General features: G+C 39.1%; 1 protein-coding gene across 6 annotated transcripts in view; it reads left to right on the plus strand.

Moving 5' to 3' along the window:
* The window catches only part of CDK14 (cyclin dependent kinase 14), a 701,485-nt gene that overhangs the window by 551,532 nt on the left and 126,999 nt on the right, over window positions 1–22,954 (plus strand). For all 6 annotated transcript variants that reach the window (XM_044386363.3, XM_044386367.3, XM_044386366.3 and 3 more), the window contains one exon: window positions 4,088–4,136. In XM_044386363.3, coding sequence (XP_044242298.1) covers window positions 4,088–4,136 — 49 coding nt within the window. The remainder of the gene's footprint in view (window positions 1–4,087; window positions 4,137–22,954) is intronic.

Below are 22,954 nucleotides of genomic sequence, written 5' to 3' on the forward strand. Positions count from 1 at the left end.
GGTGATGGGTAGTAAGGAGGGCACGTATTGCATGGTGCAGTGGGTGTTATACGCAACTAATGAATCATCGAACTTTGTATCGGAAACCGGGGATGTACTGTATGGTGACTAACATAATATAATAAAAAATCATTAAAAAAAAAAGATGCCATTTAATTTTATTGGAGGACATACACACAAATCCTTTCTGAACGGAAAGACACACCATACTGTTATGTACAAAGATTTTGTATCATTCTTTTCAGATAAGAAGATGTTTTAATGAAACTCCAACCAGATTTCCAATGGGAACTTTATTTTGTCAATTGACTGTTTTGTTTGACACTCATTTTTCCTCATCACTTAATCTAAAGTGTCCCTCTCATACTTGTTAGTCTGCATTATATCTCCTTGTTTTATTTTGCTAGAACACTTTTTTCCCCCACCTTTATTGAGATAGAATTGACATATAACATTGTAGAAGTTTGAGGGGTACAACATAGTGATTTTATATATGTCTGTATTTGTGTATATTACAGAATGATATCACAGTAAGTTTAGTTAACAGATCCATCACCTCACATAGTTAAAATTTTTATGTGTTGTGGTGAGAACTTTTAAGATCTACTCTCTTGCGGCTTTCAAATATACAATGCAATATTGTTAACTAAAGTCACTATGCTTTATATTACATCCCCAGAATTTATCCATTTTGTAACTGGAAATTTATATCCTTTGATTGCTTTTCATCCATTTCTCTACCTCCCCACCTGCCCCTGGCAACCACCAATCTATTCTCTGCTTTTATGAGTTCAGGGTTTTTTAGATTCCACATATAAGTGAGATCATACAGTATTTATCTTTCTTTGACTTATTTCATTTAGCATAATGCCCTCCAGGTCCTTCCATGTTGTTGCAAATATCAGGATTTCCTTATTTTTTATGGCTGAATACTATCCATTGCATATATACACCACATTTTTTCATCCATTCGTCCATCAGTGGACACAGGTTGTTCCCATATCTTGGCTATTGTAAATAATGTTGCAGTGAACATAAGGGTGAAAAAAATCTCTTCAAGTTCATGATTTAATTTCCTTCAGATATATACCCAGATACGGATTTGTTGGATCATATGGTAGTTGTATTTTTAATTTTTTAAGGAACTTTCTTACTGTTTTCCATAGTGGCTGTACCAATTTACATTCCCACCAATAATGTATAAACATTCCCGTTTCTCCACATTCTTGCCAGCACTTGTTATCTTGTCTTTTTGACACTAGCCATTCTTACTGGTGCGAGGTGACATTTCAGTGTGGTTTTGATGGTTTTAATCTGATGATTAGTGATGTTGAGCACCTTTTCATGTACTTGTTGGCCAGTTGAATATCTTCCCCGGGAAAAGGTCTGTTTGGGTCCTCTGACCACTTCTTAATTAGTTGATTTGATTTTTTGCTATTGAGTTATATGAATTCTTTATATATTTTGGGTATTAACCTCTTATTAGATACGTGGTTTGCAAATATTTTTCTCCCATTCTGTAGGTTGCCTTGTCACTTCATTGATGGTTTCTTTTGCTGTGCAGTAGCTTTTAGTTTGTCGTGGGTCTCACTTGTTTTTGCTTTTATTCCTTGTGCGTTGGGTGTTGTACCCATAAAGTCAATGCCAAGACCAGTGTCAAGGAGCTTTTTCCCTCTGTTTTCATTGATACTTTCAGGTCTTATATTTAAGTCTTTAATCCTTTTGAGTTCATTTTTGTGCCTGGTTTAAAATAGGGGTCCAGTTTCATTATTTTGTTTGTGACTATTCAGTTTTCCCAGTACCATTTATTGAAGAGATTATCTTTCCTTCATTGAGTATTTTGGCTCCCTTGTCAAACATCAGTTGACCATACATTCATGAGTTTAATTCTGGGCTGTCAGTTTTCTTCTATCAGTCTATGTGTCTGTTTTTATGCTAGTACCATACTGTTTTGATTGCTATAGCTTTGTAAGATAGTTTGAAATCAGGAAGTGTAATGTGTCTAGCTTTGTTCTTCTTTCTCAAGATTACTTTGGCTATTCGGGGTCCTTTGTGGTTCCATACACATTTTAAGATTTTTTTTTTAATACGTTTTAGGATTGTTTTGTTCTTATTTCTGTAAATACAAAAAATGCCATTGAAATCTCAGTAGGGATTATATTAGATTTATAGGTGATGTTGGGTAGTATGAACATTTTACCATATTAATTCTCCCAGTCCCTGAACACAGGATTCCTTTCCATTTGTGTCTTGAATTTCTTTCATCGGTGTCTTAATAATTTTCAGTGTATAGATTTTTTATCTCCTTGGTTAAATTTATTCCTAAGCATTTCATTATTTTTGATGCTTTATAAATAGAATTTTTCCTTTATTTCTTTTTCAGATAATTCAGTATTAACATACAGAAACACAGCTGACTTGTATATTGATTATGTGTTCTGCAACTGTACTGAATTTGTTTATTAGCGCTAACAGTATTTTGGTGGAGTCTTTAAGACATTCTGTATATAAAAGCATGTCATCTGCAAACAGAGACAGGTTTACCTCTTCCTTTCCAATTCAGATGCTTTTTATTTCTTTTTCTTTTTTTCTGCTCCTCCTCTTCCTTCTCCTCCTCATGATTTCTCAGGCTTAGACTTTTAGTAGCATGTTGAATAGGAATGCTGAGGGTGAGCACCCTTGTCTTGTTTCCTGATGTTGGAGGAAAAGCCTTTTGCCTTTCATAATTGAGCATGATATTAGCTGTGGGCTTGTCATTTCGACCCTTTTCTGTGTTGAGTACATTCCTTCTGTACCCAGTTTGTTAAGGGTTTTTATCATGAATGGATGTTGAGTTTTGTCAGATGCTTTTTCTGCATCTATTGAGATAATCATGTGATTTTTGTTTTTTATTCTATTAATGTGGTGTATCACATTTATTGATTTGCATAAACCATCCTTGGATTCCAGGGATGCATAATATAAAAAGACAGTATTTTTCATTGCTGGAAAATGAAAAGTAATCTGTCAGCATCTATTAAAATGTAAAATGTGCATGCCATTTACCAAGCAGCTCTATATGGAGAAATCTATCCAATAGAAATGAAAGCAATAGTGTACAGAGATAGATCTGCAAGGATATTTATTGAAGCATTGTTTTTAAGGGAAAAGGGCCTGGAAACTACCTCAGCTGTCACCAGTAGGAGAATAGTCAAATAACTATGGTACTTCTATTTTATGGAATATTATACAGTTTTAAAACAATTGTTACATCTGTTTTCTTGCTTTGAAGGACTATGTATATATATACTACATATTTACTATACATTACAAAGTTTTAGAGACTGCTTATTATACAATCCATTTTTAAAAATTAAAATAGTATCCATATGTGTATATGTGGATGGGTTTGTATTTATAAACATAAAGAAATATGTGGAAAGAGACATAGCCAAGCCATTAACAACTGCTGTATCTTCAGGAGTCAAAAACATGGAGCAGGAGAGGAGATTATTAATATCTGTTCTGTGCTTCTTTATTATTTAACTTGGTAAGACAAACATCTTAATTTTTAAAATATAAAGATTCAATGAAAAATGTAAATATACATTATAAGACATTGGTAGTTTGGCTTTGAGCCAAACCAAATAAATGTAAGAAAGAAAATGTAAACACCAAATAGTGTAAGAAAGGATAACCAGCATTATTATATTGGGTCAGAGATCTCTTCATAGTGAAAGCAGCAGCTCTCCCTTCACTGATGTGTCAGTGTTCTTCAACATACTTACAGCTTGGAGGTTTGGAATTTGTGTTTCTTTTTTCGACCCAATAAAAACTTAAGTTATTCTAAGAAATAATTACTGGGAAACCGGATTATGAAATAAATCACCGTAGCAAAAGAAAACAACGCTTCGTTATTTAAAATGTGAAGATCTTCCTGTTTTATTCTCTGTAACTGCCCAATCTAAAGGTAAAGGTGTACCATGGCTGGCATAACGATGGCTAGTCAAGCACCATCTTTTTAAAAGTTGAGGGATTTTTTAAAAATATACTTGTAATGTATACATTTGAAACAAAGGTTGTTTATCATTTTTCTTTTTTATTTCAGAACGCTTTACCCTGTACAGCTCTAAAAACCTTAGGCAAGCATGGAATAAGTAAGTCTTTATACACTTTGTGCTTGTTCTCTCTCTCCTTCTCCCTTTTCTCTCTCAATCTCTCTCGCAATTATTAAAACTCTCCAAATAAGTTTGTCTTGACATTTTTCATTTGCTCATCCAAGTATCCATCCATCCATTCATTAACCATTAAATAGTTGTTAAGCCCTAACTGTGTGCCAGCCACCACATTCAGCCTAAGCCGATGCTGTTATATACGAGTTTGGGTTCCTAGAGCAACATGGCATTGCTTCAGAATTCTAAATCCTTAAATTCATTGTGCTTAATCTTCCTGTAACTAAATTCCAAGAAGTATTTTCGCAACAGCAAAATAGCATCTAAGTACAACGTAATGACTGATTCTAATCTAAATAATGCCAGTGACAAACTCAGAGCTAGATAAAATTGCTCTTTCAAATTTTTCCAGTTTATCTATTGTTCCCCTGAGCCTTGTTGGAAAGCTAAGTACATGTATCATTGAAATAGATGTGATCTGTTTATTTAATTTCTGTTCTCTCATCTGATCTCATTGAAATAGTTTTATTTATTGGTTTCACAACTTGATGAAATCTGAAGATCTGGGTTTCTCAAGTTATTCAGTGGTCTTTTATTGCAAGCCAACCTGTTAATAAATCATTGAAAGTTGGAAAGCAGAGTGATTGAGTCACTCTCATTAGTTGTGGAGATCATATTTCAAGTATGATGCTGGGAAGAAGGTAACTGGAACTGCTTTGATTTAAAAAAAAACAACTTAATTTGTCATAACAAAATTTTGTCTATGGGGAATTTAGTGTTATTGCCTCAGTTTTTACTGTTATGACATGTTTAATTTTAGACACCATCAATTTTTAAAATAAAAAATAAGAAAAAATCTTTTTATAATAAAAATGTCAGTAGACCCAGTGGACAGATTATTGTGAAGAACTCCTGGGGTGAGTACATTAAACTCTGTGGTGGTTTATTTGGAAGATTTGGCACTTTATTTTGATTAAATTCATCCTTAGAAGAGCACTGGGAAAATTATTTTTGTCTAACACGAGGCTTTGCATTTTGCCGTTTGAAGAATCAATTCTCAATATCTAGAGTCTCCTCTGGGAGGCCTGGCCTCTGCTGGGAACATTCTGTGTGTGTTCCTTTCGCTCTTCTACCCTTCACCCTCCCCCTCTTGACTGATCAGCGGTCTAACATTTTAATGAAGTGCTTTCATACACCAGGTACTATATACAGTAGACAGTTCCTACCTTAATTAAATGATCAAACACATTCTCTCATAATTGCTCGAAAAGTTTTGTCCAACAAGGTAGCCATCTTATGAAACGATTCTTTATAAAGCAATTGAATTTCTAACTCCATCTTTGAAGTCACAGGACTGTCTCGCAAATCTACATGAAACATTTATGGAGAACAGCCATTTCCCTCCTTCAGAGGGGCAGAGCTAGAATGACCTCCAAATTGCCCAGGAAAATAGATGGCAAACCTTATCCACTTAGAATAGTCTACAAAAAATGGAACGATGCTGAATGATATTTTTTCCACTGTCCTCTTACATGGATGTGACCCCACTTCGTATATCGCTGGCCCGCTGCAGCCGTCCCTTTTTGTAGCTTGTATTCAGCACCACCTGCCGCCACAAGCTCTCAAGCACACGTGCCCAGATGAATGGCCTTTCTCATCCAGTCATTCCACAGTGACAAGTGGGACGCCTCGCAGAGAAGGCGCTTCTTCTATTCATTTACATTACTCTACCCTGGGGAAACGAGGTTAATTTCATGTCTTTCTAAAAGAAGAGCAAAGTTGAAATAGAATCCAAGCTTTGCATTGCTTCACTTCATTCTGACCACCTGAGACCTGATGCTTACGTTGCTCTGAGAGATATTGATCGTGTTACAAGAGTAGTTAATTCCACTGATGAAAATCAGGATGTGCAATCCTCTGGTATTGATGTTTTAGAAATTTTAAAAATGATGTGCATTGTGTGCAATTTTCAAATGTTTCTTTAAAGATGTTAGGTGTCAGTAAATATGCTTTTACTTTTGAAGGCAAATAAGAATTCTTCAGAATATGATTTTTTTGCAAAGTAAGAACAATTTTCTCTTTAAGATGTTTAACTTAAGGGATATTTATTATTTGCATTTTCTATGAACATAGGATTTATAGTTTTTCTACCAAAACCAATGTCTAAAACACTGAAGGAAATCTTACATTTTCATGTAAAGTCTTTTTAATGAACTGGTAGAATTGTAGTTAATGTCTTTCTTTTAATCTATAACATCACATGTGGTTTTTGAAAAAAAAATTAGAAGTAATTCGAAAGCATATAATAAACTGGGTTCTACCCTTAGATTACTTTTAAAGCATTTTAGGAAAAATGTTAAAAGCTGAGCTTGAGGTAAGATTTTTTAATTATAAACATAACTTGTTCAGAACCATGCTATTTTTAAGTTCCCGTAAGTCTTATTTTTTGTTGCCTTAAGGATTTATCTCAGAAATCACTAAGTAATAAAATATCACTAAAAATATTAGAAAAATACTGCTTTCTGGCATCCCAGTGTTATGTACCGAATCCTTAGAGCCAAGCCATAGCCTCTAGCCCGTTAGAACCCAATGAAATTTAGAGAAAACTGAGAATTCAGAGACATTAATTATATTATCGATCCTTCCTCCAAATGGACTTGCAACTTTGCAGCCATTGACATTTCAACATCTCTCACTTTGGAGTGAGGTCTAGGTTCAGAAGAACTGCATTTAAACACTATTAAGCAAGTACTGGCTTTCTCCATCACTGCTAACTAATTTGCTTGTCTACAAGCACTATTACAAAACTAGAGCAGTTGGTAAATTCTCTTGTACAGCAGTAACAGGTTCAAAATGAAGTGAGCTAATTTGAAAGGACTAATTTGAATTTGATTTCGATGGGTTACTATAAGATGGGTAGGTTAATAAAAAGTAAGTCACTGTTCCCAATTAAGTAGCAATAGCTTTTAAAAATATGTATTAACTCAGCTATTAAGGCTAGTTGGTGTGTTAACCTACCTAAAAGAGTCAGAATTTCTTGAGAAGTGAATCCTCAAGTCTCTTTGAACAGCTGTAACAAATGAAACCCAGTTTATTGGGGGCCAAGTCTGCCCTAGGTAACACCAATGCAGTTCCCTCCTGACTTCATTTATACCAGTAACCATGGGCATAATTTTATCCTTTGAAGGATTTTTTAGTATTCTGGGGAAACAAAGCGGTGATGGGAGAAAAATAACAAAAGATCCAGCAGATATCTAAACTCAAAAGGATGATAGAATGAAGAACTCTTAATTATAGGATTGAGAATAATAAATATATATTAATAAAGAAAAGAAAGTCCTTTTATTCCCTCATGCTGGACATGCATGATTTGTGTGGGCTCTTCCTGCTTAAAGGGGGTTTTGGGTTAGAGGGAGACACATCTTAATTTTATAAATACAAGTACTGTTTTCTGACCGCCTTCAAAACCATTCCGTTTTATTTCATTGGAGTTATAAAGTCTCCTTATTTTTCTTCCAAATCTCTCTATTTATGGTTGTCTGACATTGGCATGTATATGCAATCAACCAAGAATTTCAGCCACTTAGAAGATCTTTTATTATTTTGGCTGGAGAAGCAGCCTTAGTATATGCTCTCCAGCAATGTTTAAGGGTACGATTCCAGGAACACATGTGCTTGTTTTGGAACTTGTTAACAGCTGAACAATTTGGGGGGGTTGAAAGGAGCAAAAAGAGAACCAAGGATAAACCACAAAGTCACACAGAAGTTGTGTGTGGAAAACACAACTCGTGGCTGATAAAACAGCACATGTCCACAGACTTGAATAGGTGGAGACCAACCTTGTCCGGCTTTCTCCATCCCTGTGCTCTGGTTCAGCTTATAATCCTGCGGGTTAGGTAAGTCCAACTGAATTTCTCCAGTAATGGAAAATGTCACTTCTTTGAAATGTATTATAAATACAGAGACATTATCATGAAGCTACTTTAATGGAAATGCAAGAATAGAGAAGAAGGCATTTACCTGCATATATTTGAATGTCCTGGCCATCACAAATCCTAATTCAGAAGATTTAAAAGTGTTTTCTAATTTTGCATTCTTGCACTTTCCTTGAATACGTTCTCAAATTCAATAATTAACTTTCAAAACATATTTTAAAGATGACCTGCTGGATAGTTGTGGTACATGTGCATAAAACATAATGTATTTTATATAATTTTTAAAGGAATAATACACATTTCACTGTATATTTATGCTGCTGGTTCCATATTTTTCTTGTTGTCATTATCTGTTGTGTTCCGTTAAGATTTAAATTAGTGCCTCCTCAAGAAACCGAGAGGTCCCGTTTTTCTACTCTGCCTTGTTGTTCTAAGTTGGTCTAAGATTTTCTAAAATAATAATAATATGTTGCACAGTAAGTTAGGGCTTTGACTTTCTGTGCTAGTTTAGCAATGCTAGAGGAACGTAAGAACGGCTGTTGGCACTAGGAGGCGCAGTTGAGCCAGAGTCTTTACTGCTCTACTTCCACTTTTTTTTCCCGTTGTTGATCATTTTTGCTATAATTCTATTTACTTCAAAGTATCAGTTTTAATTTATTTAGTGCCTGGAGATTTCTTCTCGCAGTATTTTCAAAGAAATTATTCTGTACATCATCAACGCACTTTTTTAGGCTGGGGTTTATTGGGGTGACAAGCTCTAAAGCAGACAATTTGGAATGCCATTCTCTTCACTCCAGGATGAGCTGGAGCTGCAGTCATCTGCCGCCCAGCTGGTGGGAGGCTACCTGGGGTGCAATTCCTTACAACACTCTTGGAAATAGAGTTTTCAACACTGGGATAGTCAGATCCAGGCAGGTCTTTGTCCTGATCTTGAACACCCACCCACACATGGTGTTGTTTGGAGGCCCCAAAGTTGCATGCTGGGGACATTGATTTTCACAGGAATGAATCACTAGTTCAGGTCCTGAAAGCATCATGTAGGTGTGATGTTTACTCGATCTGTTAAACCCCTTGCTACCTCCCAGAGAGCAGTTCTTCCAGAAAATTGCAGACTGGATTTTTCAAAGGGGAAAGAGGAGGTCCAGGCTCTGGTGAGAGCCTCAAGGAAGACAGCAACAAGGGCTGTCCAAAGATATGGGTCGGGGCAGCTGCCAGGAGGACACAGAGAAAGCTAGTTAAGGGAAAGTTGGCAAATTTGCCAGAGGCCCAGACCTCTGGCAGTGGTGTAGATAATGATAACAGAAGAAACATACCTCCTCAGAGGCCTCATGTACCCTCCTTGCCCCATAGTCAGAGCTGTGATGGGATAGCTGTGGTAATTAACACTTGGGCAGCCTTTTGCAATGTAGAATTCACTTTCCTATATGTTATTGCATCCTCATGTCTTTTTTTTTTTTTTTTTTTTTTTACGATCTTGGGAAGTAGTCAGGACATAAACTATCATCTCTATTCTATAGCTTAAAAAAAAACATGCTCAGGGGCGCCTGGGTGGCACAGCAGTTAAGCGTCTGCCTTCGGCTCAGGGCGTGATCCCAGCGTTCTGGGATCGAGCCCCACATCGGGCTCCTCCGCTATGAGCCTGCTTCTTCCTCTCCCACTCCCCCTGCTTGTGTTCCCTCTCTCACTGGCTGTCTCTATCTCTGTCGAATAAATAAATAAATAAATCTTTAAAAAAAAAAAAAAAAAACATGCTCAATGAGGTCAAATGATCAATATTGAAAATTACAACTCAGAACGTATGCCACCAAAGTGAATCTTAGGAAAGAAATATCAATTTTAAAACCCTAATATTCAAGTGGATCAGTATCTGATTTTGTTTCATTCTCACTACAACCCTGGTTGGGGAGATCTCTTCTGGGAATGATGTCATTTATTTCCAGTCTATGTTTTTAGCAGCAGGAGAGCTGGGATGGAATAGAAACCTGACTTCTGTCCTGGGGAAAGTGTTTGCAGCAGGCTGACCACACACATCAACTCCGGCCTCCCCTGTGCCGCTGCTGGATAATGCACTATTGGTTTAAAGGCCGGTTTGTGACAGTCTAAGTGCTAGAGATGACAGGCCTACCGGCCGCCCACTCAGGCCCTGCTAGTGAGATCTGTACCCTGTCCCACACAGCTCCCATTGCCCCCCAGGAAATTATCCTCTGTCATTTTGTGCCATTGCCAGATTTCTTGTCCACATTTTGTGGTAGCAAAGAATTCACTATTAATAATAACCCCTGGTGATGGCCAAGGGCAAACCCCGTGCTGTTCATTATCCACTGAGCATGAGGGTTTTTTTTTGTTTTGTTTTTTTTTTTTTTGGTTTTTGTTTCCCTTCTGATAGACAGAAAATATCCATCTTCTCTCTTACTAATTGGCAGTACGTGCCAGGCTTGGGAGCTGGCAACAGCCATTGTTTTTCATCCTTTCAGATTATGTGTTGGATTCCTCATCCCAAAGTACACACTTATGGTGCAGCTAATACCTTCCTTCTGCCATCCAGCTCATTAAGGAATAAAATCCAGCCATGCTTCTGAAGTGGCACAGAGCTTCCAGCAGCTGCTGGGCTGCCTGATTCTCTGTACGACAGAGAGAATGAGGCTTTCTCACACTGTTTCCCAAAAAAGATTCTAGAAGTGTATGTGAACTGAAGAAGTTCTTCTGCCTCTCCAAAATATAAAACGGGCTGCTTGTGTTCCGTGGCTGCCATGACAAATCCCCATCATCAACGCACTTTTGTTGTGGTACAATACACAACAAGTGTATTGGTGTGAAACACCACAGCAGTATCCTCTCAGAGTTCTGTCGGTCTGGAGCCCTGGTGGGCCCAGCTGGTTTCTTTACTCTGGGTCTCACAGGCAGAGATCAAGTATCGGTAGGGCTGGGCACTATCTGGAGGCTCTGAGGAAAATCTGTTTCCAGGCTCATTCAGGCTATGGGCAGAATTCAGTCCCCTGTGGTTGTGGGCTGAGCCTCCTTTTCTTTACCGGTTGTCAGCGGGGAGTCTCACCCAGCAAAGGCCACCTGTTTCTTCATCACGTTGCCCCCTCCTTCAAACCAGCATCAGTGCAAAGGGTCTTTCTCACTGCCTCATAGCTCTCTCACTTCCCCTCCTGCCCCATCTCTTCTGCCTCCAGTAGGAGAAAGTTCTCTGCTTCCGAAGGCTTACCTGCATAATCCAGGTTAATCTATTTTAAGGTCTGCAGCCTTAATTATGTCTGCAGAGGCCCTTTTGCCACGAAAAGTAACACATTCACAGGCTTCAGGGATTAGGGAGTGGACATCTTGGGGGTGTCTGCCTAGTGGGTACTGGGGTTTCTTAGCGAAGAGTAATGGGGTCAGGCAGAGCAGAGGGGGCCATCCCAGCCCTTGCCTGGTCAGACACAGTCTGCTCCGTCTGATCTCTGATCCATCTGGTGACAAGCACAGGCCTCTGACTCTGGTGGTTCCGTGTTGCCTGGTTCCCACTGTTATCCCCAAAATTATGTATAAGGAAGAAATAATTTTCCACCCAACCCCCCCCCCCCCGCGCATAGAGGAAGAAAAGGAATTGTTCTCTAGAAAGTTCATAGCCTCTGAGAGAAAACTTTGACCTAAGATTTCTTTCCCCCTCCAAATCACTGCTGCCCAATAGAACCTTCTTCACTGAGGAAAATCTTTTCTATCTGCACTGCCGAATGCAGCAGCTGTAGCCCCCAACGGCTGTTGAGCACCTGATAACGCGGCAAGTGTGACTTAGGAACTGAATTTTAAAGTTTATTTAAACTTAATTCATTAAAGAGTTAATTTAAATGTGAATAGCCATACGTAGCTACCATATTGGGCAGCACAGCTGTAGAGGAACATGGAAACTCTTCACTTACTCTAAGTGCCAGCCAGCGTGGTAGAAGTGTGATGTCTGATGCTGTGGAAACTCCGTGCATTCGAGTTCTTGGCATTGTACGCTCAAGTGCCCAGAGAGCTTCCTTTATATTTTTGCTCCTCACCCCCTCTTTTATTTGTAAACACTGAGGAGATAATAGCTCTGGAGGACCCAATAAGTGTAATAAATCTGCAGAGGGACTAGTGAAAGTATCAAAGAACATCAAGCAGACGTCCCTTCCCCGCTCCCTCCCCTCGAGAAGCCATGCTGTTCCCTCCTGAGGGGCACTGCCTATTGCAAGCGCCTCTATTCCTTTCTCCTTCTCGTGTTCTCGCTCTCTCTTTTCTGTTGGGAACTGCTAGGGGTTAGACACACAGCTCTCTCCCCTTTTTGAACTCCCTCAAGAATTCACCTCTCTGCTGTTGTTCCCAGCCCCCTTGATCTACCCTAACTCTACTCAGAAAATATCATAAAGGCTCAGCTTCCTCTTCGCCGCATATGAGATGCTATTGAGAGGGCTCCATTTTTCTAAATAAGCCTCCCGTGGACCCCTGTGGGTACATATGTTAATTATTCAGCTTCAGAACATTGAAAATTACCACATTTTAGAAAGTGCAACATAAACAGAAATGCAGTTTTTACTGCTCTTTATTTACTGAAAAAAAACTGGATATGAAAAAAAACTTATTTTTATCATTTTCTTTTCATTAAGAAAATGTTTATGAATTTAGTGGCCAGTCAGCCTCAAAATGAAGATGAACATAAGAAGTCATTGGAGAAAGAGATGGTTTTAACAACGCCATCTTCTGTACCCACTATCACCCACTCCACACTTTTCTTTGGTTGATGATCATGAAAATTAGGATTGGACGAGGGTCCCCCTTGTCATATGGGGAGACTTTCTATAAAACTGAGCACCACTTACACCCATTGTGAAGATGCCGTTAATAGACTATTTATGTTGATATGTGCATCCAGTATCTGCTGTGTAGACAGTGGTCCTATTGACCTTGTAAGAATACACAGCCAAAAAGTACTGTTGATGTGAACCAAGAAAGAATAGAAATGAAGAAGGAAGGCTGCAAAAACTCATTTGGCACAAATGGCAAGAAAATGCCTGAAGTTGGCATAATTTGGTATCATAGGGGCCAAGTTCCAATCCTAGATCAGCTACTCAATGGCATAATGTTCCGGAAGCTCAATGGTCAACCTGAGCCCCACTTTCTCAGTCTTTAAAACCTTTGGCAGGACCGTTGTGAGGATCGAATAAAGTATGAGTGTCAATGATGGGGTACCGTTTGCCAGCATTTGCTTTACCTCCCTCCTGTTTTTCAGCCCACCCTGTCCTTCCCTGCTTGGCAGAGTGTTTCATTCAGTTCCCAATAAGCAACGGTCCTTGAACATGAATCCCACTGCTATACAGGGTCCCCAGACATCTTCTGGACTATTTCTTCTACCTTTCTAGGAGCACATACTGAACTGCTTGGTCACCAAATCATTTTTGAAAAATACATCTTATGTAGAAATAAGATTGCCTCATTCCCAGCAGTTCCTTCCTAAGACTGATATGTTAACAAATAGCACTGTACATAATTAATGTAAAACTGTGATTTATCCTAAGTCTGGAAACACATCTACTAGACAGTTTTCCTAATTAGATTGAAAGAAACCCATAGACACTGATATCAAGTTCAAAGCATCTGTTAGACCTTTTCTGTCATGCTCTTCATACATAAACTGGGGTGTAAGACTAAACCAGCTGTGCTAGGCCCGGGTGTCCACTGATCCAGGGGTTTCGGTGTTGAGACCAAAAGTAGTTATTCTTGAAGTCCGGGGGCTTTTAAATGGGGCAGGTGAATGACTTATCCCTAGAAACACAATGAATGAAGGCTGGGAGCATGGCCTTAGTTTGCTACCTCTGTCATCAATGGGGACAAAGGTAACTTGGCCTTTTTCTTTCAGACATTGAGCCAAGTCTATACCCTAAAGCACAAATCCCATGTTACCTTGTTATATTCATCATGGGAGTGCCTTTAACAATAGAGTTCACTATGTCTTTAACAACAACAACAAAGATGCCTTAAAATGCCATAAACAGACACACATGCAACCCCCAAATCAATTATCTTTTGTCTTACCGAAAAGAGCATGTTTAGGTCATTTGGACATTTTGGGGATCTCTAAAGAATCTAGTGGTGATTTACAATTGAAGTCTCATACAGTATATGTGTGTGGATGTCCTTACTCAGACTATCAACAAAATATAAGTGAATAGAAATATCAACCCAAAGGGATCAATATTCTGGCCCTTGTTGCATTGTTGCATAGTGTATCTTGTGTATCTGTATGTGAATTCTCTGCTAGGCCTCAGCTGTATTTAATTCCTCAAGACTTGATATACAAACATAATGCCAAATAGAGAGCTTCCCTTAAATTATTTAAATTGCCCCATAAGTGATTTCCCACTCTTCCTGCAATGGAAAACATTTGATCATAAATTCAATTAAATCAGTCATCATCTTTGTGATGTTTGTCCAGCTAAATCCTTTAGTGACTAAACCAATAAACATACTAGCCATGTGTGTGTGTGTGTGTGTGAGAGAGAGAGAGAGAGAGAGAGAGAGTGTGTGCATGTTTTTATGGCATGACTATTGGGAAAAAATTGATTTGAGGTCAAGATGAAGGGTAGTTCTCATTTCTTAGGCCACATTTTGACCACTTCCCTGTAGCCAAGGTTTAACAGATTAACCTCTTAGCAGAGATAAAATTGTGTGTATTCCTTTAAATTCATTGGCTTTTATTTTCCAACTCAGAGCCTAGTCTTAATATATTGAGTTTTAGATCAAAACTGATATACTTTGGAGATGTTAGTGAAAGCTGTCAAACCACATCAACCTAGTTTTCTTCCTCTTTCCTCCACACCCTCCCCTCCCTAATTGAAACAAAGGAAAAATGATTGTCAACATACTTTTAAGCTTTTCCAGGAAAATGCCATGATAGGACTACAGTACTATTTATGATTTCTCGTATTTATGTGAAGTGACGAGTTAGGGTTTATTAGAGGCTTGTAAGTGTTGATTGTTTCTCGGCTTGATCCTGAAGCCTTTCAGACAACAGATGTAACTAACTGCTTCCCCTCTTTTTCATCATACTTTTGCTACTGATCCCATTAATTTGGATATAATTTAACCCTATTCATGCAGATCTTTATATATGTGTATATCCATGTGGCCTGTAGAGGGCAGCATGTTCTGGGGAAAAAAAAAAAAAGTGAGATAAGCAACTGATCCCCCCCCCCCCCCCCCCCCCCCCCGTAACAAAACAAGTAAGGTATCTCCAGTAGAGAAATCGGAGATTCCCCATGCTTTGATTGTCTGCCGCTTTGGGTATCTGCTTAGATGGCAAATGTTCTTATTGGCTCCGCTATCTTTCAGGCTACTTAATTAAGGATTACACCACATTCCAAGCCTTTGCCTCTGAGTAGAATGAAACACATCATTTTATTTATAAACGTGAACACAAATGTGATTTTTCCATTTGTCTCCCATTTCTTGTCATCCTTGACTGAAGTTAAGGATTTGAATTGAATTATACCAACAGTTGTGGTTTTATCTGGTGGTCAAATTAGGCTTTACTCTGTTCCGGAATTCTGCTACCTCCCATCTTTACTTTTAGTTTGTGACCCCTGAAAGAATTCTGATGTTCCTTATTTTCTCCCAAGGAAGTGAAAAAGATCTTCACAGGGACATCCTCCATCCATCGTGACTTTAGGCTCTTTCTCCTAACAGCCAGCACATTTTTAGGATAATCACTGAGCCAGCCCTCTTCTCCCTAGCTATTTTCACTGCTAGTCTCAACCTAATCTCTCCTTCTCATCTAAAGAAACAAACCGGTGCCTGGGTGGCTCAGTTGGTTAAGCGAGTGCCTTCGGCTCAGGTCAGGATCCTGGAGTCCCAGGGTGGAGTCCCTCCTCAGCAGGGAGGCTGCTTCTCCCTCTGACCCCCCCCCCCATGCTCTCTTTCTCAAATAAATAAATAAAATCTTTTTTAAAAAATAAAGAACCAAATCCTCCCAGTGTCTAAACTCACAATTCTTTTTTTTTAATTTTAGAAATTTCTAGAAGCTGCAGTAGGTCTTGAAAGGGCATAGAGCAGCACTGTCCAGTATGGTAGCTACTGGCCACATGTGGCTGTTCATTAACTTAAAATGTCGTTAGTGCTATTGAGGCACTGCATTTTTTTAATTTCATTTAATTTTAATTAATTTAAATTTAAGTAGTCACATGTGGTTTGTGGCTACCAAATTGGATAGTGCAGAATAGAGTATGAATTCTGATCAGTTCATAACAAATGTTCTACCAGAATATATTGTGAGGTGGATTAGATTTTGTAGCTAAAAATCTAGTGCCCGGACTTTTATTCCCTTGCTTATTCTTTCTCATATAGCTGTAGGCTTAGATCCAAATCCTCTGACTCTGCCCCAGGATTTTCTCTCTCGCTCAGAACATCTGAGAGATTTCCAATTTTCCGATCCTTCGATTTTGTTGAATATTGAACGTATCTCTCTTGGGTATCCAGAATGGCATTTCAGCAGCACTGATTCTATGGCCATCTGCATGTCACGGTCTCAGCTTGGTCACCTCTTTATAGCTAGTTTTTCCTAAATATAGAAATAAAATTTAAGAATGTGCTAAAATGTGTCAAGCTGCAAACAAGCTTCTTCCTTAATTTGGAGTGCGCCCCCCCCCACTCTCTATGTATGAAACAGTTCTTTACATTGACTAAAAATAAAGCTTATGCTTGTTCCATCCATTCTAAAGTGACCTCAATATCCTTTTGAAAATTTTCTTGGAAGTTCCCAAGTAATACTTTTTAAACGCTTCTGTATTTTTACAATGAGGTGCAAATGCATATCTTCGGTTTTTTGCATTATGCTGATATTACTGGTTTTAAGACATAAGCAGGCTTGTTTTTTTTTTTTTTAATAGTTTGTATCATACCACTAGCTTCTGCCTGGAAACACCCTTACCTACATATACCTGGCAATTATAAGTAGTTGGACCCCAGAGGATAATAAATGTGCAGCCTTTTAACTTTATTCATTTATCTTTCTTTTATTTCAGCTGTAAAGATAAAATTAGTGCTCAAGCAGATAAACAAGTCTAGCAGTTATGCCAATTCGAGGTTTCTTTAAGCCATGGATATGGAATGATAGCCCTTCCATTATAAATCATTCTCCACAAAGAGCCAAATGTGGAGTTAAGGGCAGGAATAAAGGGATGTGCGACTCAAAGGTGGTGCTCATTTCAGTAAAGACAGACTCAGCCTATTCTGTGCTCGCCGTCAAACCACCCTTTACAGCACCCTTGCCCCCAGCTCCATAATCTCCTCTACACAATGAGAGACAAAAGCAGGGCTGGTTGGTAGCCACATTTTTCTTTAAGAAACCAGCCTCTTGGAAAAGCCTCAGCATCCCCACACCTCAAGGCACAACAAAACAAAATAGGGAGGCATCATGACGTTCTTGTCAATGCTAATGGGCTTTAGGACTGGGCTCCCATGCACAAAGCCGGTTCCCTGCCATTCTAAGAGTGGTAGACTTTCTGTTAATGGACATGTGTGTTATCTGCAGAGAAATCATTAGACAGAAGTCTGTAACATAGCAACTGTTTCTGTGCTGGGAACAGCCATTTGTAACTTCCCGAAGCACTTTAGGCTGTTTGATAATAGTGATGCAATCACATGCAGATTCATATAGGTACAGAGAGAAAAAGTGAAAGGGCAAAGGCAAGGACATAGAACTCAGAGAAGCACGTAAGGTGCCAGTTCTTAACTCTTCCTGAGTTGGGATGAACTGTCCAGATTTGTTGCTAAAGCTCACAACTTAAATTACACATTCTCATATAGGAAGAAATAATGTCTTTTGATAGAAATATACGAAATATTTTTTTTTCTCAAAATTTGAAGATCTTTCCTCTGAAGGGTTCTTGTATTTATAGCATACATCACATCACAGAGTAGAATAATTATTTTCCAGGGCTTGAACCACAAAACGAAATCAAACACAACAACAACAACAAAATGTTCTCTCCATGCTAACTTTAGCACCAGCCCAGGCCATGTAAGAAGTTACAGTCCTCCCCCTCCAAACACATGTTGTAGTAAGTCAGGATTCTAGTAGATGGCAGCTGGATGTTCTACAGTTTTGAGGGCCCTGGTTCAGATGTCTGTGAGTCCCTCTACTTGGGAACCATTTGAACAGAAGGGTTGGGAAGAGAAAAAGAGGCGTGAGGATGGCCGAGGTCGAAGACATGCTTTTTACCGTTGTCTTGGTAAATGGGGAGTTGATGGCAGCACCCATGTGCCTGCTAGGCAGGAGAAAAGCAAGACATCCAAAACAGGCCGGGGAAACAGGCGCCAGTCATAGCAGGCCACAAAATGAGGAAGATTTTAGACAGTTATAAAAAGGACAAAGAATAAAGGGGAGATTGACAAAGAGGGGAGTATACCTTGGTAGGTAACACAACAAAACACATTTGCAAATCTTCTTAAAACTGAGAAACAGTTCCTGAAGCAGATCTATCAAGAAAATGTATCTGTCTTTAGATATGGAAAATGATATTGAAAATATTTTTACTTAAGATGTCCTATCATTGTTCTATTTGATGAGCATTTTAAAAAATGAGATTTTGGGAATGCCTGGGTGGCTCAGTTGGCTAAGCATCCGACGCTGGATTTCAGCTCAGATCGTGATCTCAGGGTTGTGAGACCAAGCCCTGCATCAGGCTCCTTGCTCAGCCGGGACTTGGCTTGAGAGTCTCTCCCTCTGCCCCTCCCGCAACTCATGTGCTTGTGCTCTCCCTCTCTCTAAAATAAATAAATACATCTTTTTAAAAAAATAAAAATAAATTAAAAGTGAGATTTTTCCCGCCTGTAATTTTACTCATGACCTTAAAGCTTTTATTTTTCCCGGTGGTTGTAAATCTCCCAATGAGGTGTTTTCTACCAAAGGATTTTCAGGGATAGAGTCTGATTTGGAAATGAATATTATAGTCTTAAAAGGCTCCTTTTCCTGCATTTAGTAGGGTCGGTTTAACTTTTTACATGTATGGAAGTAGTGGAGAAGTAGTGGGAATGTTTAGTATTAAATACCAACAGCCGCACGTGTTCAGGGCATGTGTGGATGTCCTGCGGCACGCCGAACACTTTGTCCTGTTTATCTCATTTGAACCTGAGGATAACTCTCAAAAAAGTTTTCCATGTTTTTCTGATAGGAACCTTTAAGCTGATTTTAGAAAGCTTATTTCCCTGTTTTCAATTATATTGTGGCCTCAAGAGCAGATCTGGAAATCCATCCTTCCTTTGCTGTGTTTCACACAGCAGGGCTGAGACCAGGGTGAGGCAAGGAAGGCACTCAGCTTGGGCTCAGAATTTCCGGTGGCACCTAAATAGATCTTAGTCATCAAGATAAATAACGTTTTAATGCGATATTCTAAAGAACCAAAAGATGGCTTCAGTGGGTCCTGTGCTCCCATCGAACAACCCTTCATTAGCCCCCGTTCCCCCAGGTGCATAACCTCTTCCTTCCGAAACACCGATGCTGGTGAGGTTATAGAGAATGGGCCCATTTATGTACTGCCGATGGCACTATAAATTGGTAAACAACGTGGAAAACTTAATGGACATGTGTTAAAAGCTATATTCGTGGCACCTTCAAGAAATTTGATTTCGCGTCATGTACATGTTCGGCAGGTGCTGGGGATTGCATGGACGAGGTGGCTGTTCTTCTAAAGCTTACTTCCTAGGCTATCAAGGGCAATACGCAGCAATAAAATAATCTCAGGCAGTGATAAGTACGGGAAGACAATAAAACAGGGCAATGAGATAAAAAAAGGCAGAGTGTGGGCAACCTGGAAGCCATCTGAAGGCTGGGGTTTTGCCTGTTTGTTTCCTTCTATGTCCTCTGCACTTACAACTGAGTTTGTCGCATAGTAGGCACTCAAGAAATATGTGATGAAGACTAAAGGGGGAGGAACCCAGTGGCAAGAGTATAGCGAGTGCGAGGAGAGGAGGCTGGAGACTGGAGGCAAAGGCCTGCTGAGGCGCAGCCTCACAGGCTGCAGTTGGGATTTTACGTCCAACAGGAAGCCTGGGGAATTATGTTTTTGACCTAATAATTTGACTCTTTGGTGTTTATGCCAGAGAAATAAATCAATGGAGTAAAAATCTAGCTGCCCAAAGATTCTCATTACTGTGTAGTATATTATATTTTTTTTGAAAGACTTGTTACCAACCTAACCAAGATTCAGGAGATGGGGAAAGGTATGATAAATCATGATTCAGGGACCTCGGGGAATATTATACAACAATGTTAAGATGGTATTATGAGGACTCTGAAAATATAAGGAATGCTTCCTGTGTTTTTCTGGAAAAAGAAAAAGCAGAGTAAAAAATTATATGCACATTAACATATTAACTATAAAATTACATCTGTGAACTGTGACTGAAATGTAACATACAAGATGAAAACAGTTGTGTTTGGGTGGTAGAATTTGGGGGGATTGTTTTTCTACTTTCTGAAAATTGTCTTTAATATTACTGTCACAGTATTTTAATAAGAAAATATGTTGCTTAAGTAGTACAGAGTTTCTGTTTGGGATGACAAAAGGGTTTTGAAATAGATATTAGTAATGGGCGAACAATATTGTGAATGTAATTAATGCCACTGAACTGAACACTGAAAAATGGCAAAATTTTAGGTTATATATATTTTACTACAATTTTTAAAAACCCAGATACCTTCTGTAATCATTAGCATGGTGCAGTTGCCTCCAAGGGGTCCCCAGCGGTCCCTCCCACACTGAACCAGGTTTGGTCTTAGTGACCAATAGCATGGGGCGGAAATGTTGGCACATTAGTTCTGGAGTTAGATTATAAAAGAGACTGCAGTTCCTTCCTTGGCTCAGACTCCTTCTCTGTCTCTCTAATCACTGGCTCGGATCACTGGCTCTTGGGGTCAGCTGCCAAGTCCTGTAAATAGCCCTATGGAGAGGCCCACATACTGAGAAACCCGCCAGCAGCCATGTGAGTGAGCCGTCCTGGGAGTGGATTCACCAAGCCCAATGAAGGTTCAGATGACAGTAGCTCTGGACATCAACTTGACTGCAACCTTGTGAGAGACCCTGAGCCAGAACTGTGCGGTTAAGCTGCCACAGAATTCCTGAACCTCAGAAGCTGTGTGATAATAAATACCCACTGTTTTAAGAAAAGAACATTTTAGAATTTCCATCTAACTTCTGCTGCACCTGTACCTATGGGTATGCAAGAAATACCAACAGTTTTCCGCTATCCTTGAAGTCTTATTTTCTCCTCTTAATAGAAGTTCTTGGCACAGCAAACTTTGTGAATACAAGTATAGTAGAAGGAGAGCTGTGTAGTAAAGTGGGAAAAAAAAAGTTTTTTCATCCTAGCACCCCAGTGTGATGGTCACAAAGCTGAGTGCATCACCAAGACTTGGCCTGATAGAAAATGCCTATAACCGTGTTTTTGCATGTGGGAGATTTGGGAAAACTAACTACAATATTTAGGCAATAGCGAGTGAAAAGTAAATATCCCAAGTATAGAAGGACAGGGGGAAAAGCATACACCATCAACAGGAAAAAAAATATTTATGATGTCCAAATTTGTTGGTTATAATTTTTTTTTTCTTTGCTAGGGGGAAAACAAAAAGCTGAAATGACCTCAATACAGACTTGAGTATGATTTTAAAGAACTTAAAGAGAGCTTTTAAAAATTCAGGTTTTGAAAGGAAATTTTGTCTTGTAAAAAATATATGAGGTGATAAAAATGACAAAGAAATAAAATTATATATTTGCTCAGACCTACACACACAGGAGTAAACACATCTAACTGATAAAAATTCATTACTTCCATGATTGTAGACTTATGAGATGTTTTTATTTTCCTTTAGCATGTTTCAGGATTTTCTGAATTCTCTCGAGTGACCCTGTCTTACTTTTATAATGAGAGAAAAGAAAGTTATGAATCAATCCCTTACAAGGATGCTGTACAGTAGAGGGCATCAGCTTTTGAGGCACAGAACATGCTCTGTCCCTCACGTGCTGTGTGACATTGGCTGTGCTGTCCCTCTCTGAGCCTCAGTTTCCTCATCCGTAAGGAGGAATAGTGATGATCGTCTCGTAGCTGGATACGCGGAATAGAGAGACATGAGAACAGTCTCTAGAGGATGGTAAATGCTCAATAAATGCTTTGTCCTCTTTTGTATACCTTCCCACAGTATTTAGAACAAGGGTGGGATGCCTGGATCGCTCAGTAGCTTGAGTGTCTGACTCTTGATTCTGGCTCAGATGATGACCTCAAAGTTGTGGGCCTGAGTCAGGCTCCCTGCTCAGCAGGGAGTTTGCTTCTCCCTCTCCCTCTGCTCCTCCCCCAACTCGGGCTCACACTTACACACACGCTCTCTCTCTCACTCTCACCCCCCAAATAAATAAATAAATAAATAAATAAATAAATAAATAAGTAAAATCTTCAAAAAAAGAAGAAGAGTGTCATTTGCTGGCTGGTCATGTCCTTCATGATAATCAGAGATCAGGCAGTTGGTTCAGAGTGGAGTCTAGAAGACACGCTATGATGGGAGGATAGGAGGTTCCTTGTAGGAGCAGTAAGCACTGAAAGATATTTTGACTCTTCTTCCTGAAGATCATCAGGCCCTTTATAAAGGATGTGAAACTCTTCAACAGTCCTAATCCAGTTCTTGTTTTGGACACAGGCATACAGGCCAGTTCTTTTTTACATCATAATGAAATCACATATTTTCAAATTCCAGATGCGATAGCATAAGATAAAGAAGCTGAAATTAGAGTCCCCAGAAAATAGTCTTCATTTGCCTTGAACTAAACTTCAGCAACCCATAATAAGCTCTGACCTAACCAAATTTTCTTTCGT

Source organism: Ursus arctos, unplaced genomic scaffold (assembly GCF_023065955.2).
Source record: "Ursus arctos isolate Adak ecotype North America unplaced genomic scaffold, UrsArc2.0 scaffold_3, whole genome shotgun sequence".
In the NCBI taxonomy this organism is placed as follows: Eukaryota; Metazoa; Chordata; class Mammalia; order Carnivora; family Ursidae; genus Ursus; species Ursus arctos.